At 40.0% G+C, this 17,035-nt stretch overlaps 1 protein-coding gene and 1 long non-coding RNA gene across 6 annotated transcripts in view; one reads left to right on the top strand and one right to left on the bottom strand.

Annotated features, from left to right (window-relative positions):
- GEMIN8 (gem nuclear organelle associated protein 8) overlaps positions 1-5,174 on the bottom strand; it is a 28,779-nt gene extending 23,605 nt beyond the window's left edge. For 3 of the 5 annotated variants that reach the window (XM_086880043.1, XM_086880042.1, XM_086880045.1), the window contains exons 1-2: positions 5,011-5,174; positions 569-608 (exon numbers count right to left, since the gene is read on the bottom strand). In XM_086880043.1, coding sequence (XP_086736169.1) covers positions 569-571 — 3 coding nt within the window. In that variant the 5' untranslated portion in view covers positions 572-608; positions 5,011-5,174. Of the gene's footprint in view, positions 1-568; positions 609-4,842; positions 4,951-5,010 lie in introns of those variants that run through there. The other 2 variants (XM_086880044.1, XM_023918395.2) reach the window with 2 other exon arrangements.
- A 6,690-nt stretch (positions 5,175-11,864) lies between these two features.
- On the top strand, positions 11,865-16,538 carry LOC111922829 (uncharacterized). Its single transcript, XR_002860746.2, has 3 exons — positions 11,865-12,019; positions 12,642-12,761; positions 13,541-16,538. It is a non-coding gene; the product is annotated as an uncharacterized LOC111922829 (long non-coding RNA).
- The last annotated feature ends 497 nt before the right edge of the window (positions 16,539-17,035 follow it).

Raw genomic sequence — 17,035 nt, 5'->3', positions numbered from 1 at the left:
GAATCAAGTTGGTTGATTTGTCTGGCTGACTAGCTCCAGTTGTTAATTTAAGGAAAAGGAAGACAAAAAGGCAGTTCATGCAGACAGAACTGTGATGCTGGTCCTTGTCCAACTACTTTTTGTGAGGGTTTTTTTGTTGAAAGCGGCCCTTGAAAACCACTCTTACATTTGAATTTTAAAAATACATCTGTTAAAAAAGAAATTGCAGAAATGTTTTACATTTGGGTGGAAAAGGGAAAGGAACACTTTTAGTCTCACTTAATTCTGTGTCTGTGCTTTTTCAGCTGTGGAATAAATGGAAATAAGAGATTTCCTCAAGGAAACAAAAGCTATAAATCTAAGGCAAATGACCAGAGTCCTCTCTTATTCTCCTGTTATTTCTCTGGAGTCTTCCCAGGAGTAGACAAATCACTCATTGTTGTAATCTGAATTCTATTTTCAAAGCAATTTAGTGACTTTTACATCTAATTTATACATGTCTGCACTTACAGTTCAATAAGTGTTTATATGCATTTTATATATAAAATGTGACTAAGCTATCACATAGAAACCCATGAAGAACTCTTACCATCTTTTGTGGAGTTTTCTCTGGTGGTGATCAAGGTGAACTAGAAAAGAAAAGAGTAGCTTTTTAATTAATAAAAATATATGTATTAAGGTGGTCACAGGCACTGAATATACATTGTTATATTTGAGTATTATGACATACAGCTGTTAAGCATCCCTTCTGTGTAGGGGCAAGTTGAAGTCTCTTACTGATAGATTTTGATTAGCAGCAGTAAAAATCCCATTCCTTAAAATTCCCCACTACAGAAAGAAAATAAAAAAAGGAGCCTTCTATAAAATGAAGCCTGAAATGCTGGAACTGAACACTTCTCCCACTACTCTTCTCTTCCTTCATGCTTCCTCAACCTTTACTCTCCAAATTAATGCCAAACAAAAACCATAAACTTAAAAGGAAAGAAATTGTTCTCAGTTTTTAGCTGTGTCTGCTAACTTGTATAAAATTGGAACTTGCATAAAATAAGCAATTGCTGTAAAATAATTAAACCCATTCTGATTCCACTCATGCAGTGAGGTTTCTGTTTAACCTGTGGTGCACTTTTGACCACATAGAGTCCCTTTCTCTTTGCTTCTCCTTTTTTTCCCCCCTCCAGAATCTGATCCTGCCTCCCATGAAGAAAACACAGGTCAGTTCAAATTGCAACCACATTTTTTAAATGTGAGGAAAAGGCATAAGAGAAAAGGGCAACTGGACAGGAAAAAAAATAAAAAAAGAAAAAAATGGTTGTGAGGTAGAAAGGGAGAACAAGAGCTCTATTACCACCAGGCAGGATTCATAATTACCAACATTTCCAGGGTGGTTTACCAGCACATATCACTGAGAAATAATCTCTTCTTATCTGACATTTTTTTTATTAGTAATACGTTAACTAATAGGTTAGCTGCTTCATTCATGTATTTCTCCTGACATTCTCACCCATCCTGAGCTTGAACTTTATTTTAGGTGCCAGTGAAAGGTAACAGAAATAGGGTACACTAAACTACCTATTGCTACTCTTAAGATATGGTCAAATGCTATTCCCAAAAACACTGGAACATAGCCAAGACAACACTTAAAACTGTTGTAGATTTATACCAGGATAAAGCCACTGTTTTTCAAAATGCATATGAATACAGTACACAGACCAGTTGTGTTCTGCCTCATATTTAAGAATACTGATTAAAAAGCAACTTTTTGTCACTTAAGCCATACTGCATTAAAGGAGAATGGAATGGTCAAACAAAATGCAAATCATGCAGCAATGACAAAAGCAAATGATTGTCCGTTCCAAAGCCCATTGTAAGCTCAAAGTCATAAACCCCTGGTAATACCAATCTGTCTGCAAGAAGCTCTACATATAAGAACAGTCCATTGCAGTTGATGGAACAATTCATGCCAGCAAAGGCTGCAGTTTCAGGCATTAGGGAACTAAAGCATGCGAGCCACTGGATTCTCTCCTGCCTGCTTGGAGGAAGAAGGAAACCCAGCACTGAGATCACTACAAAACACTGCAGTGACTTGTAACATTCAAAACCCACGCACACATAAAAGATAGCTGTGTCATCCCTCTTTGTGCATTTCAAACATCTCATTTCCAAACACTGCCTTCTTCAAAACTTTCATCTCCACTCTCATGATGTACACATATACTTGTTGTCTCTTTCCCATATATATCTTTCCCAGATACATCTGGATACTGTCAAGGTTGCCATAACCTCTTTTTCTCACTCGTTATTATTAAAAAACCTAAGCCCATCATAGCCAATTATTTCATTTTCCACTTCAGAAAAGTAGGTGTGTTTAATTCTCATGTTCACTCTAATTCCTACATGATAAAAATTTCTTTGAAACAGCTTCAGAATAAACAGAAATCAGGATTGATCTCAATTTAATTAATTTTTAAAGCAGTAATTGATGAAGTCTGATACTTTATTAGTAACACACAACATGTACATATGCTTTCTGAAAGGGAATGAGGGAAAAACCCCTGGCAAAACCATCTAACTATATTAATTTACCAAATATGAAAAACCTGTTTTGCCAAACACAGAAACTTTAATTATTATCATAAATTATTTATGAAACATTAGACTACAAATATAAAGCAGAGCATAAAAATGCTGCAAGCAAGGACACTAAATTAAAAAATGAGTTTGTTTTATTTTCGGTAGACTTACTCTTCCAAAACAAGCTACATAAAATATGAAACATGACAAGCAGCAGAAAAATAAATCTAACAGTTCTACTTCTATAATTTATACTTAAAAAAAAAATATGGAACCAACTGAACATACGAAACTCACCAGCAAATGTACAATTTAAAATGGGAAAGAGATCTGTTTGCTTATACTGATCATTAATGATGGAAATTTTTTTCTACTTCCTTTTCCCAGTTTTGAAATATTTCTCCACTGATAATAAACCAGGGATGAACTCTTTCATCTAAACATGTCTGTCCCCCTTACCAGCTTGAGGCAGGTGAGCATTAGTGAAAATAAATAAATTTCAAAGATCAAAGCAATGACAGCATTGAATTGCCTTGGAGTCAACAGAAATTGAGACAATGTCTGTCATACCATAGACACAACCTCAGTGCACGGGGGTTTGTAACTCGGTAAGTAAATCCCACTCTGGGTCTAGTGGCGTGTTGGATACAGTGTGGCCACACAGAGGAAAAGGGACAACTCCAAGCCCAGTGCAGGATCAGTGAGGGCTCCTCTATTCACAATACCCATCAACACAAGATTAACTCAACTGTTGCATGGTATTACGGCAAAAACATCATGTTATTGAAGGAAGGTGGAATTTCAATAAATTCAGCAGGTTTCAACAAAACACATTTATACAAAACTTCCATGAAAATGCCAGCTATATCTGAATTGGAAATGTCTCTAATAACAGACAGCTGATCAGCCCCTCTGCCCACTGCTGCTTTTGTCCCTGATGTGAAAAGTGTATTCAGTCAGGCCAGAGCTTCCCTACCTCAATATCCAGTTTCTGGCAATGGTTAGTAGAAGATACTCAGTAAAATGTGACACTAACACATTCATGAAGGAATTACTTTTCCAGGTACATTTCTCCTGATTACAGCAAGAGGTAGTTCACACTTGTTTTTTCATCTCCAGACTGGTTTTGGCGTTTAAAGCCAAAACCCCCATGAGTAAGAGGTGCTTCAAATAAATCCCCTGGCAGTAAATTCCACAGTTTAAGGGATTAAACATAATTTTGTGCTGTAAATTTTGAACTCACCTTAGTACATACTAGCTAAAAAAATGTGAACATAACAACATCAATAGTGTGCATCCTCCCATGAACACTATTTCATTTTATACTTCTGATGCAGAATTACCACCAGAAGAGGGAAATGTCTAAAAAATGGTCTGACATTCTGCACTGCAGATTAACACTGTGCATTGCTGTGACGTTAACTTTAATACCAAAGTGCCCTAGTTAGAGTCACGCAGAAACACAAGCCTGTGATTGCTGGGACAGTTGGCAGCAAAAGTTATTTCTCTTCAAAAGGGGTAAAAATTCCCAAGACTATACACTTCATTCTGGTTTGCAAATGGTTGCAAATACAAGACTTGTCCAGCACTTAGGACATTCACAGCTGCTTCTCATCCCAACAGGAGTGCTATGAAGAACCACCTATCACTATGATGTTCACATCAATGTCCTTAAAACAACAGCAACTCCTGTGAATAGAAGCGAAACAAATTAGCAAAATAATGTTCTTAAGCTTTCAGCAGATGTATTACAGGTCTTCTGGCCCTATCAGAAGCCAAGGCAGTGTAATCCACTGTGGCTCCCCAAAAGAGGGTCTTCAATTCTCTGAGCTCCAGGACATAAACCCAAAAGCTATTTTGGTCAAAAATCAGAGGGAACAAATAAAATGCTAAAAGCTGTACAATTATCAGTAGCCCAGTTAGCTTATGTTTCCTATATATCTGGTCAACTTAGTCATATACAAGGAACAGGATCGAACTTCTCCAGTACAGCTTTTGAAGGCATAAATAATGTCCTGGTCTCACAGATGTTGTGTCCAGACTCCGGCAAGTGACTGAAAGCCTCGCAGAAGCGATGAGCAGCTCTTGCCTCTGCAAACAGGGCACACAATTACAACATCCAAGGGCTGGCAGGAGCACACGCCTTGTGCCCCGGCTGCCCCCGGCCCCGGCGCACATAGCGCCGCTCTCGCCCGAGCTCGCTCATGGCCGCCTGAGGCCCCGGGCCGACAAAGTGTGGCGAAATGGCAAAGCCCCGCTCCCGTACCGCTACAACCCTGCTGCCACAAGCACCTCGGCCCCGCCGGGCGCCCGGGCTCCCACATCTCCCTCCTGAGGCCTTCGCTTTCCCGCTCCCGCCGCCGTTCCGCCCCGGCTGCCACCGCCCTCAGCCCGGTCCCCTCCCCGGGCGGGAGGCCCGGGCCGCAGCCTGCGCGGGGGCACTGCCGTCCCCGCACCCACCCGGACGGCCTGGGGCTCCGGCGGGCAAGGAGAGCCGTACAAAGCCGCCTCCAGCGCTCCCTCGCTCCGTTCCGGCGGTTCCGAGCGCGGCCAGCGCGGCTTCTTCCCCCGCCGCTTCCGCCCGGCGCTGCCCGGGCCCGCGGCGCCATCTCGTGGTGTTGTGTGGGGAGGCAGCGCCGGGGCCGCGCTCCCCGCAGCCGCCCCATGGAGCTGTCGGCCCCTCGCGGGAACGGCGCTGCGAGCTCACAGAATCACAGCATCTGGTATACTTTGGGAAAGACCTGCGACATCATCGAGTTCAACCTATGACTGAATACCACCTTGTCAACTAAACCACGGCACTGAGTGCCGCGTCCAGTCTTTTTTTAACGGACTCCCTCGGAAGTTTATTCCAATGTCTTATTACCCTTTCTCTAAAAAACTTCTTCTTAATGTCCAACCTAAACCTTCCTTAGCACAGCTTAACATTATCTCTTCTTGTCCTGTCACCCAGGAAAAAGAGACCAAGAAGAGACCTTGCTACAGTCTCCTTTCAGGGAGTTTGTAGGGAATGATAAGGTCTCCACTGAGCCCCCTTTTCTCCAGGATAAACACCCCCAGCTCCCTCAGCTGCTCCTCACAGGCCTTGTGCACACAGGCCTTGTGCTCCACACCCTTCCCCAGCTTCATTGCCCTTCTCTGGCAGGTTCTGAGTTCCTGCTGTCCCACCTAACCCCTGGTAGCTGTCTCCAGTCCCAGAACACCCACAGTGCTCGCCAAGCTGAAGCGTTACTCAAAATGTGCTGTGGCAGTGGTGGTGTGGTACTTCTATACTTTACCCTTTGGTTATTATTTTTTCCATAATTAATATCTTAATTTTCTGTTCAGGTTCAGTACTGAGCCAGTATTTTCATGGGACTGTGAATGAGCAACCCCTTGGGGACCTGTCACAGCTGGCAGAGCAGGGATTGCATTTTCCCCTGTGTAGCATTTTACACTTTCTGTATTAAATTTGCCAGCTATTACCTGGTGCCATAATGTTGTTGTGTGTTTCTTCATGGTCAATAAACCCCTCAGCTGTACCATACTAAATAGCCCAGTATCAACAGACCGTGCCACTGCATTGTCTGTGCCTTTCTCTGGGCAGCAATGGATGGTTTGTAACACATAAGTATGGTCTATACTACTGATCCTGTCAATAATGGATCCCATAGGGCTTCTTCTACTAAGGCTATTTCTCTTCTCTGCTTTTAATTAATACTTCTGGTACAAGAAATCTACCCATTATTCCTGTTCTTCAGCTTTCCTGGTGTGCTTACTGCTCTAGCTGCTTGCCTGCTGAAAATTTCAGCAGATCATATTGAGACAACTTCCCTTTGTTACCTGCTTTAATTAAAAAATTAAAAAAAAATAATTAAAAAAGCCCATTGTGAAATAAAATTTCATATAGAGTCTCATTCATATAGATTGTTACATTTATTTCCCACATAGCTACTGAAGTTATTTTAAAAAATAATGTCTATTTTGCCTGGTATGGGTGTCACATTTAATAGTTCACAAAATCTTCTTTAAAAGTGGTAAAAATGGTAGGATGTAAACATATTTTCAGCATATTAAGAGCACTAAGTCACCACTTCTAAAATCCTAGTGGCTTCTCTATCATCGATGTATTCTTTTCTTCCAGCTACTGTGTCAGTGTGTAGTTTCCTACGGGAGTCGGGCATCTGTGCACAGCTGAGAAGTCTCGATACTCAGTGGATTTTAATTGTGGTCCTGTTCAGCCCCTTTATCCCAAGTGTTTTGTGATTTCCCTGTGTGATGGCCAAAAAACTCATAGAGACCACCAAGAGACTCCAAGAAAGGAGTATTTTATACAATTACCAGCCTGCCTTGTCTGATGGGCACCCAATGCAGTCAGAGACTCTCAGCTTTTCTTGCTCTGATCTGTGGTCATTGGTATCTGCTTTTACACATGGTACGCTGATGGCTGAAGGCTGTGGACAGCAGCACATCAAGGTTATCTTGGAGAGTCAGTAGGTTAAAAAAGGGATCAGTCAAATATTAGTCATCAAGATACAGTTCTGGCTTAAGAAGTCCTGGTGCAGTAAGAAAGAGCTTCTCTATGCTTGCCCTGTTCGTTCTTGAAGACACTGACAGGGGCCACTCTCAGAAAAGGTGGTGATGGACTGTGCAGATCTTTTCTTGGAGTAAATTATGTTGATAGGTGATTATGTTGCATATATATTAAAATCAAGGCATGCATTATTGCTGAACTGCTGCACCTTGTATGGGAGAAAGGCATCAGGGAAACCTGCACAAAGGTATAGCATATGTGCTGATTTTGTTAAACTTACCAGTCTCAGGCAAAGACTTCAAGTAATGTCTTATGGTGCTAGGTAGATTTTGAAAATGCAATCAGTATTGTAATGTTTTGTAGTTTTGTAAAATTTCAGTTTGAAAGACTACTTTTTTGGGTAGTCTTACTTATAAAATGTACATTCTTCTGGTTCACTGCTTCTTGCTTATTTCCTTATATCTGCCTTACTTATGCATATTTGCACTTGCACAGTTATTTTCTGGAAGCACAGAAAAAATTATAGGATCTACAGAAATATCACATTAAATAAACCTCTGATTATATGCATTTTTTAAACAATGAAATAAGTACTTCTTGTTTGCTGAAAACTAATTTCTTCCTCTGTGTTTTACCTGATCACTTTTCCTAGATCACTTCTGAATCTTTCACTTCACAAGATATCTGCTGCTGTGTAAGCTGTGTTTTCCTTGGAAGACCATGTAGATATTTAATGGGTTTAAAGTCTATCTTATCAGAGGAGAAGAAGCACCCTGGCAAGGTTTGCTTTTAAGGGAAGCCCCCTTATGTGGTACCTCCCACAACCCAACAGTAGAGAAGGTCTCAGATTTATTTTTGATTGGTAAATACATTTTTTCTACACCCATGAAACATAAAAAATATAAACTGAGTCTAGAATGAAGTGAATACCCCTTCAATTTCATTCTCAAAATGAATGATTTTGTGATGAAAGCGTAGCCCCTATTGATTCCAGCATGAGATTGCTCACAGGCTGAGGGCCAGAAGCATCCCAGGGGAGCCTTGGTTTTATTGATCAGTTTTGTCAATGCTGCCCCACAGTGCAGCATGTCCCCCTTGAACTACTTTCTTCCATGACTCTGTTCCTTGCAGCTTTCAGTGTTGCTCCAATAGGCTAAAAATAAGGACACTCTTTGCTGGGAAATGTTTCCTGGCAAGAAAACAAAATGTTGGACGAGACTACCTATTAGAGTACGGAAATCTCTTCATAAGAAACAGCATTTGCAATTGTCAAGTCTTAGAGAACATTTGTCAGCTACTCAGATTCATTAATTAGCCAATTAGTTTCATTAACTAATTCTTTAAGAAGCTGTGAGTTCAATGATTGGAGGCTTGTGAAAAAAAAAAGGTGTAGAAAGTTTAAATCTGCAGTACACTTACATAAGCTGAAAAAGCATTCTGGGCATCAGATCTGAAGGGGAGGTAGTTTCTAGCACACAGTAGCAATGACTGGAAGTTGGAAAGTAGGCAGTAACCTATTTTTCTTGTTGTTCTCTTGCTGTTCAAGAATCATACATCTGTGACACCCAAGTGTGTGGTTCTGCACAACTTGTGCAAATTTGTATTTAGACATCAGCATTATTTTAGCAAAGATTGTGTTACTGAAGTGAGTTAAATATAATTCAAAATAAGTCACGTTTAGAACTGCAGACTGTCCAAGTTGTTGCAATTATTGACTCCATTTGTTCTTTACTAAGACAAAATAATATTTTACATTATTTGTAGCAGATTTTCAATCATTATAAAAATTCTTTGTTTGGATTAAAAGCAAATCCTTCTTAGGTCTAGCTCCTGTATAATGTGAATTTACAATTCATAAAATTTACGGCAAAAGATACCCCTTTTGAGGGGGTGGGGGAGGAGGAAGGTCTGTGGCTGTGTTTGTGTGTGGGAAACTACCTGTGAGACTTCTCTTACCTCTGGCTTTCTGAGGGACAGGCTACCAGAAGCAGAGCTGGGGAGAGGTAAAATAGAGGTAAAATATCTTTAAGACAATTTTACTGCCAAATATGGAGACAGACTTCTAGACCAAATGCCAATACTTTTATTCAAAGTCAAATGTAGCTCATATCTCTCTTCTGTAGCTCCTGTGGCCTCATTTTTAAATGGATACATGTTAATGAATTAAATATCAGGATCACCTCTAAAAACTTCCCCCACTGGGAGAGGGGCAATTCTCCTTTTGCTGTCTTTCTGTGCTCACTTACAGTCTGACAGTGATCTAGTGATCTCTACACCTGAGCTAGTCGCTCTTCAGATACCATTATAGCCACGGGCAAAGCACAGTAATGCATTTTCAGTGCTGTTCATCTGATATATATTGGTTATCTACTTTGAGTAGAAGTGAATCACACCCCAGAAGTGCTTTTGTCTTCCAGTGATTTTCAAGGAAGCCTGAGGCAATTCTCACATGGTGCTGTTATTGCAGGTGTGTATGTTTAGTCAGATAAATCCCATCGAGAAAAATACAAGTGCAAATATAAGTGCAAAAAGTTGCTGAAGGAAAATACTACCACGGATCATGAGATAAATGCCCATGGACGTCAAAAGATGGCAGCATTGTAAATGGTAAAGCAGAGCCTTATGTCTGAAACAGCGACACAGGGGAGTCTGAAATGGTTCTTTGGAGGAGTCAAAGATCTACCAAATAGCCCCACTTGCCTCGTGTACCTCTGGCTTGCTAAAATATGCTATCTCTTCCCACCTTTCAGATAACACGAAATCTACCTTTTTCTTGAAAGCTAACAAAAGAATCTTGAAACATGCAGATTTCCAGAGTCCAAAAAGCAAAAGAAAACTGAATATTCATCTAACTCTTAAATTTCTGTTCCTGGGCACTTAACACTGGAACATGTGGCACAGCAGCTTATGATGATTTAGATAAGAATTTTATGTGGTAATTGTAGTCAGTATGTACACACAATAAAATGTTATAATCATACTTTTTCTTCTTTCTTAGAATTTTATTCTCTTAGTCTTTAGTAATTGGATTTATTTCATGTGTCATTGTTATTTTGACATTATTACACAACAAGAGCATTTAGCAATTTTTATTAGGAAATACAGATAGCATAATACTGTTTGTTTTATATGAAAAAAATGTAATTGTTTCACATTTGTCATTATTATTTTTAGCTGAGAAAACATTAATAATGACAAATATGTTTTTACATTCAGGCAGTCAGCAGGTAATATGTCAAGAAGCCATGGTAAAACTGAAGACTGTAAAGACATCAGAAGATGTGGCCAGGTTTTGATTCCTTTGCCCCCAGGGAGACTCTGCCTTGGATCAGGTAAGACTTGTGTGGCCAAATGGCTGTGACCACGGCAGTGAGGGATGGGACTTGATCTCCTGGTAAATCCTGTTCTCTCTAGCTTCCACCCCTTCAGCAATTCTCCTGGCTTAAGTGCTACTGCATACAAAGTGTCTGATATCAGCTTCTCCTGCTGGAATGCAGCTCCAAGAAAGAGTGCTGACTTGAACTGAACTGTACCTATCTTCATTATTCCCCTTCTCCTTCAGTTTTTGTAACATTGCAAACTCTAAAAAGGTTCCCGAATGCATATAGGATGCACACATTCTGAAATACCACCTCCCCTAATTACTAGGATCTAGTCCACAAAACTCATACAGGTTAATTCCCTGGACTAACATTTAGTCCACTCAGTTGTCCGTTACTGTTGTAAGAATTTTCAAATTACCTGTAACCAATAATGACTATACTACATTCAGGATTTTAATACATCATTGGTCAGGGTTTTTTTGTTGTGGTTTTTTTTTTTTTTGTTTGGGTTTTTTGGTTCTTTTTTTGTTTTGTTTGTTTGTTTTCCTCTCTGCTTTGATTAACATGGAATATTAGGGATACAACTGGCTTCTTAAAATAATTTATAGATTTTTAATTGTTTTTTATTTGTGCACTGAATGTCTTTATTGGTTTTTGAAATATCATGAACTGTCTGAAAGGTTTGGGTAAGCAAATGCCACCAAAATGAATAAGCATCTATGTATGGAAAGTGTTTGTACAAGTCCTGTGGCTCAGGATCAATTGTCCATTACTGTGCAAGTATTAACTTCTTCATAACCCTAAAAATCAGCCTTTGATTGAACAGAGGTTAGTCACAGAAGAGCTGAATAACACCTTGAATCCAATTAAAATCTCTCAGTTACATACTTTGTCAGGTCTTGTAAATGCTTGATTTCTTAGCATTACCCTCCACCTTTCCTCTTTTCTTTTTTTCTTCTGTTATTTCTTGTACCTACCTGTTGTGTCGACAGCTCTTAACGATGGCTGCTTGTTTGTGACTCGCTCTCACCATGACTTGTTATTGAAGACTGCCTCCCTGACAGTGTTTCCATGACCCTTTGAATTTCCACAATTGTAAATGGCTGTGCTCGGTACAGTGGGTGACAGTAATTTTACAAAAGCTGTACTGAGATTCTGAGGCAGACCACAGCATGCTGACCAATCTCCCTGCTACAGGAGCTCTTTCACGAGGTGTTATCTATATCCTCATTAAATCTGTGAAACTTGAAGCTGACTGAGGAGCTGACTAACAGGGAGGAGAGGAGAAAAAAAGACAGATGTAGTAGAAGACAGGTACATGACTTTTAAGTCCTTAATTCACAAGATGGGATCCAAAGCTGAAAGCTATGTCTGTGTTTTTCTGTTCAAGCCAGGAAGGCATTTGGATGTCCCAGGGAGTTACCTGAAAAACCTTTGTACTCCTACCTGTGTTTATTCTATCAACTTTAACCTTGCAGTTGTAGTGCCTGTGCTTCTTTTACAGTCACCAGAGTCCTGCATCTCTAGGAGAAAAAGATCATATCTAGCCTCTGAACTGAGCTTTCTGGCTGCCTCCAATGACCTTCAACCAAACATAGATACAAGCTTAGGTACCTCTGCTGTGTATTTAAAGGTAGGTGAGAACAAAGTGAAGAAACTGCTGCATGGAGGGATCTTTATCTGCAGCTGTTCTTTCAAAAAACAACACATCTTTCTTTTTTTTAGGTGGTGGTGAAATGAATGTGCCCCCTCTGATTACTGAATAGCTTGCTGAGTACATCACTTCCTTAGAAAATGAAACACCTGGTCTTAATTCCCTTCTAAGCCTCAGAGTCTTAATACTTACTCCCATGAGAACAAACAAACCACTTACCTCTCGCTGACCTTAAAAACCTGACTCCTGTTTATAGGCCAGCATCAACATTTTGTTTTTCATCCCAGCTTTTTTGTCCACAGACATTATTTGGCAAACTATTCTAGTCACTTAGCCAGGGATACTGCAGTGCTCCAGACACAAATATTTTGGCCAACAGAGAGAAAAAAAATATTTAAGGGAACAAATAGCATGTCTGTTGCAGTAGGAATGACTAATGGAAAAAAATATTAAGTATTTTGAACATCATCAGTTTGTTTTTCTTCATTTTTCTAGTCATGAATTGGACCCAGCTCCTCTGTATAATTACCTCCATTATGTTGAGTGAGAATGCTATCCTGGGTCATTGTTTGTATGGAAATATTTACTATTGCTCTTTCAGTGTAGTTTGTCCTTATGCACAAGTACCTGAGGACCCACCACAGTGAAGGTCTCCCTAAGAATGAGGACATAAGAAGGGAAACAAATTTTCTTAAAAAAACTTACGTGAGGACTGAGGGAGGTGAGTCACATCAATCTTGCCTTCAGTATATTCTTAGCTCTTAGCCATGAGATCTAACCATTGGTGCTCTATGGGAAGCTGATTTCTGCTTTTGGGCAGGAGAGGTGAAATCTGAGTGTTGGAAATGTCAGTATTGTTTATGCACCTCATGGTAAATGTGCAGGAAGATCTCTGCTATTGAGGTCTACTCAGGCTGTATCTACTGTTTCTGGGGATAGTGCTGATTTTTTTGTGTATAGGAACATCAAGGCAGCTTGGACATACAGGATTTGCTCTACAGCAGATCTCCAGCAGCCTATCCAGTTCTAGAGTTGGCTAAGCCAGTGCTCTGGAGTTAGGTTATGCAAAGACAACAAAGCCCAGGAACTTTTGTATTTACAGCAGTACAGAAACTCCAGAAAAATGGATGTATCCCTCAGATTTCCTCCACCAAAAATCCCCAAATCAGAAAAAAAGAGCTTTTCCAGGAGATTCTACCTATATGCAAGCCCAAAGGAGTGGCCTACATGTAGCATGTAGATCTTGTTGATTTGTGAGGCATAAATTCCCAGAAATCCTGAAGGCTTAACTTAATCTTTCTCTTCTTGATCTGAATAAAAGTTGCATGAGAAACCTCAGGTACGGCAAATACTGGTATAGAATACTATGGGAAACTCTCAAAATATTTTGACATATCTAAATTAAATGCCTTTATACAGAAGCTGGTTTTATAACACTAGAAGCAAATGTATTGTCATTTGAGAATTCATTGATTGCTGCTTCTGGTTCTCATTATCTAGGTTGCATTTGACTGAGACATTCTGAGGATCCTTGAAGGATGGAAAAATGTGAACTTTTAAAGAAGCTGGATATACACCACACTGGATGGCTTCTGTTGATTCTCTGTTCTTTAAAGTTTTCTACCACTTGGGTAATTCTGGTATTGTTTCCTTGGTCTCTGATAAGCTTTGTCTATGAAACCTTGGCATCTTTCTCAGAAACAGGTCTTAAATGTCTAGAAGCTTGAACTAGCCAGGAACAATGATGATCCCTCACACACTGTTCCTCACTGTTTCTCAAAGCTCTGGCTGTGTGGATATGCAAGTAGCAAGTGGTCTAGAAAATGGTAACACTTTGTTACCTTGCACGAGAAATCAGAACCAGAATGTCTCCGTATATACACACATACTCCAATTTTCTCCTTTGGAACTCTCCTTGGGCTTGGAATGCCCAGAATCTTCTTTCTGCAGCAATGGTATCTCTTTTCCCTCAGGGTCGCTGTTCTGGCATGTAACTATCTTTCTGCCTCCCCTCCCAGACTCATCTCTCTTTCTATATTTAGACCAAAACCTTCTGCGTCAATTAAAACTTTTATTTGCCTTCTTAGATTATCCACATCCCCACTCAATAACTTCCTGCTTGGCTACTTCTCTCTTTAAGAAGAGAAGTGGAAGAGTTCAGCCATTCTGTGGTTTTCATGCTGACTCCTTTTATGTGGTTAGCCTGGAGATAGAAAGAGCCTGAGCTGGACTGGATGAATTGCTCTGGGAGCTCATAGCCTCTTCCCTAACATTTTCCCTTCTAAAGATTGAATGGGCTCTTCCATCTTGAGTATGAAATGTATTCCTTGCAGCTGACATACCTAGGATCTCCTTGCTGTGGTCTGAGACGTGTGAGAAGCTGATGCTTGTGCACAGTCCCACCACATGGCCAGAAGTCTGCAATAGTGCACATCTGGTAGAGGAAGGACCTCAGTAATGTTGCATGTATGGTTTTATGAGTGACAAAGTTAGCAGTGAATAGCTGCCCAATGTCACCATAACAGGTTATGTGACACACGCTGGCAGAAAGATGGCATTCCTGCCCAGCTATTAGCCCTGAATCACCATCCTTGAGAATTTCAGAACAAAATAAAAATGAAGAGATAAAACAACCAATGATGGGGGAAGGAAAACTCTGTATGTGAAGTGAAATTGTAGTCTTCATGAATTAAACACAGGGAATTAATAATATCAAACTATTTTCAAATTGTACCTACAGAGATTCCACAAATCATTGCATAACAATTTACAGCCAGTCACACTGAAATAATAAATAGGCACAAAGTTTTAATTTCCCGGTCCTTTTATGCATAAAGAACTGAGCATTTAAATTATTACTGACATTATCCTTCATGCAATTTCTGTAGAGCAGTCAACAAAGAACTCATGACCTCACTACATCTGTCATACTGTATTGGATTGGGCCAGCATTCAGTAGTGACCCTAAAGACTGTAAAGGCTGTAAAAGGCATACAAGTGCATGTATGGCCTTTGCAAACATTTGATGATAAATTGAGGTGGCATTAATTCCCAAATAATTAATTATGAATTGTTCATCCATTCTCTTAATTAAAAAGTTCTTCACAAGTTTTATCTTCCCTGTTTGGTATCCTATGATTTACTGCTGAAGCATCTCCCTGTTAAAAGAGAGCTTGCTGTTTCCAGAGAGAGTCGTATAGAATGAATAATGAAGTACTTTTTATTAAATGACTGTGGAAATCAAAATCTCACTACCAGTATTTCATGGAGGGTTTATCTTAGAAGAAAGGACATGCTCATGGGATTGAACCAGTGTGACAAGAAATCTCCAGCAGTAGAGATGATAATCTGCCTCTACAAAATGAGAGACATGCTTGTGTGATAAATAATACTTGCTTTGAAAAGCAAATGCAATACTTGCCCATTCAATTTCCCAGGCTTGAATGTATACACAGTCTTACCCAAACAAACCAATTGCTTCACTTCTGTTATTTCTTATTATACTTATTGTAAATTGTACACAGAAACAGCATCAAGCTGCCATACACGCTTTACAAACACCAGATACACAAACTGACAATGAATATGAGCACTGCCCTGTTGTGGAAAGGAGACAGAGATTATTATTTGTACAGTAAGTAGTTGGAAAGTGCTCAAATGCTGCTGTAATGAATGCAATATGACATAAGTAGATAGATCCAGAGGTAGTTCCAGAGATTTATTCCTGAGAACATAATTCCAGTCTACACATCAGCATTCTGTGATACACTTTAAAAAATGAAGAAAAGCTTCTGCACTTGCATTGTTATTTTACAGGTTTAGGGGGCATTATAAAACTCTTTCTTCAAGACTTTTTTTTTTTTTTTTTTCTGTATTTAGAACATTATTCCTAGGAACGAACAATTTATGAGAGTACAAACAGTGAAAATCCTCTCAGAATCTTTTTGGCTGGCTTAGCTTGTACAGAATTACTAAGGCTTATTTTAATACTATTGATTTAATGGTGTTAGGTTTTCAGCAGATATTTTCATGAATGAATGCAACCATATTTCTAGATTTTATCCTTTTTCAGAACACTTAAGGCCTGTTCTTACTTTGAAGAATATGGAGGTTATGCTGTCACCACCTAAAATTATGACAGTTTCCATACAGTCTTTGCAGTACTGCATTAATCCTCAGGTAAGGTAACACATTTCCTTCCAGCTGTAGTTACTCTGAGCTGATGTCATGTACTCTCCCTGTTTCAGAAGCTGTATGGGTGAGCCAGCCCTGAGGATTGGTCAGGAGAAAGCATAGAGAGGCAGCATGTCTACTTGCAAGCGTGAGTGTGAGAGGAGGAAAAGGCAGCAGTGTGACAGCATATTTATAGGGCAGCAGTAGGAGATGGCAACTGTTGGTGCTGTGTGCCAAGGTCTGAGTTATCTGAGATGATCCTCAGAACAGTTTGTCCTACCACACAGAGCTGCTTGCTTGGAAATAAATAATTTTGGATGCATCAGTGTAGTTCCAGCCCTGTGGTTTGTTAACAGGATACAGACTGCACTACATAATTTCACTATCATTGTGTCGAGGAGTTTCAGGGGCTGTGTGGTCCAAGGGTACCTCTGACCACTTTGTTGACTTAGAAGAAAGACTGCCATTTTGACATCTTTTCATGCCATTACAAAGGATGGGTGCAGCTGCAGTGAAGATGGGGTAGTGATGGTTACTATGATGATCACACTCACAATGCTGAGCAGTGATAATGCACAGGGCTGCTGCCTCTCCCTGGCCATCAATCCAGCCTTGAGGTGGGCAGCCCTACTGCTTCCAAAGGACTTTTTACTGCTCTCAAAGGGACCTTGAACATTGTTTCTGGAAACAGTGGGATGTGAAAGTGGCCAAAAGAAGGTTACATCTTGTCGTGTGAGGTTGTTCCAAGCGAGGCAGTACTTCTGCCAGAGCATCTCCCATGGTTACAATGGAGGCCCCAAATCTGAGTTTAAAAAGAAGAAT

The sequence above is a fragment of the Cyanistes caeruleus genome, chromosome 3 (assembly GCF_971803275.1).
Source record: "Cyanistes caeruleus chromosome 3, bCyaCae1.hap1.1, whole genome shotgun sequence".
In the NCBI taxonomy this organism is placed as follows: Eukaryota; Metazoa; Chordata; class Aves; order Passeriformes; family Paridae; genus Cyanistes; species Cyanistes caeruleus.
The sequence above is the reverse complement of the archived record's forward strand: the minus strand, read 5'-3'. Positions and strand labels throughout refer to the sequence as shown.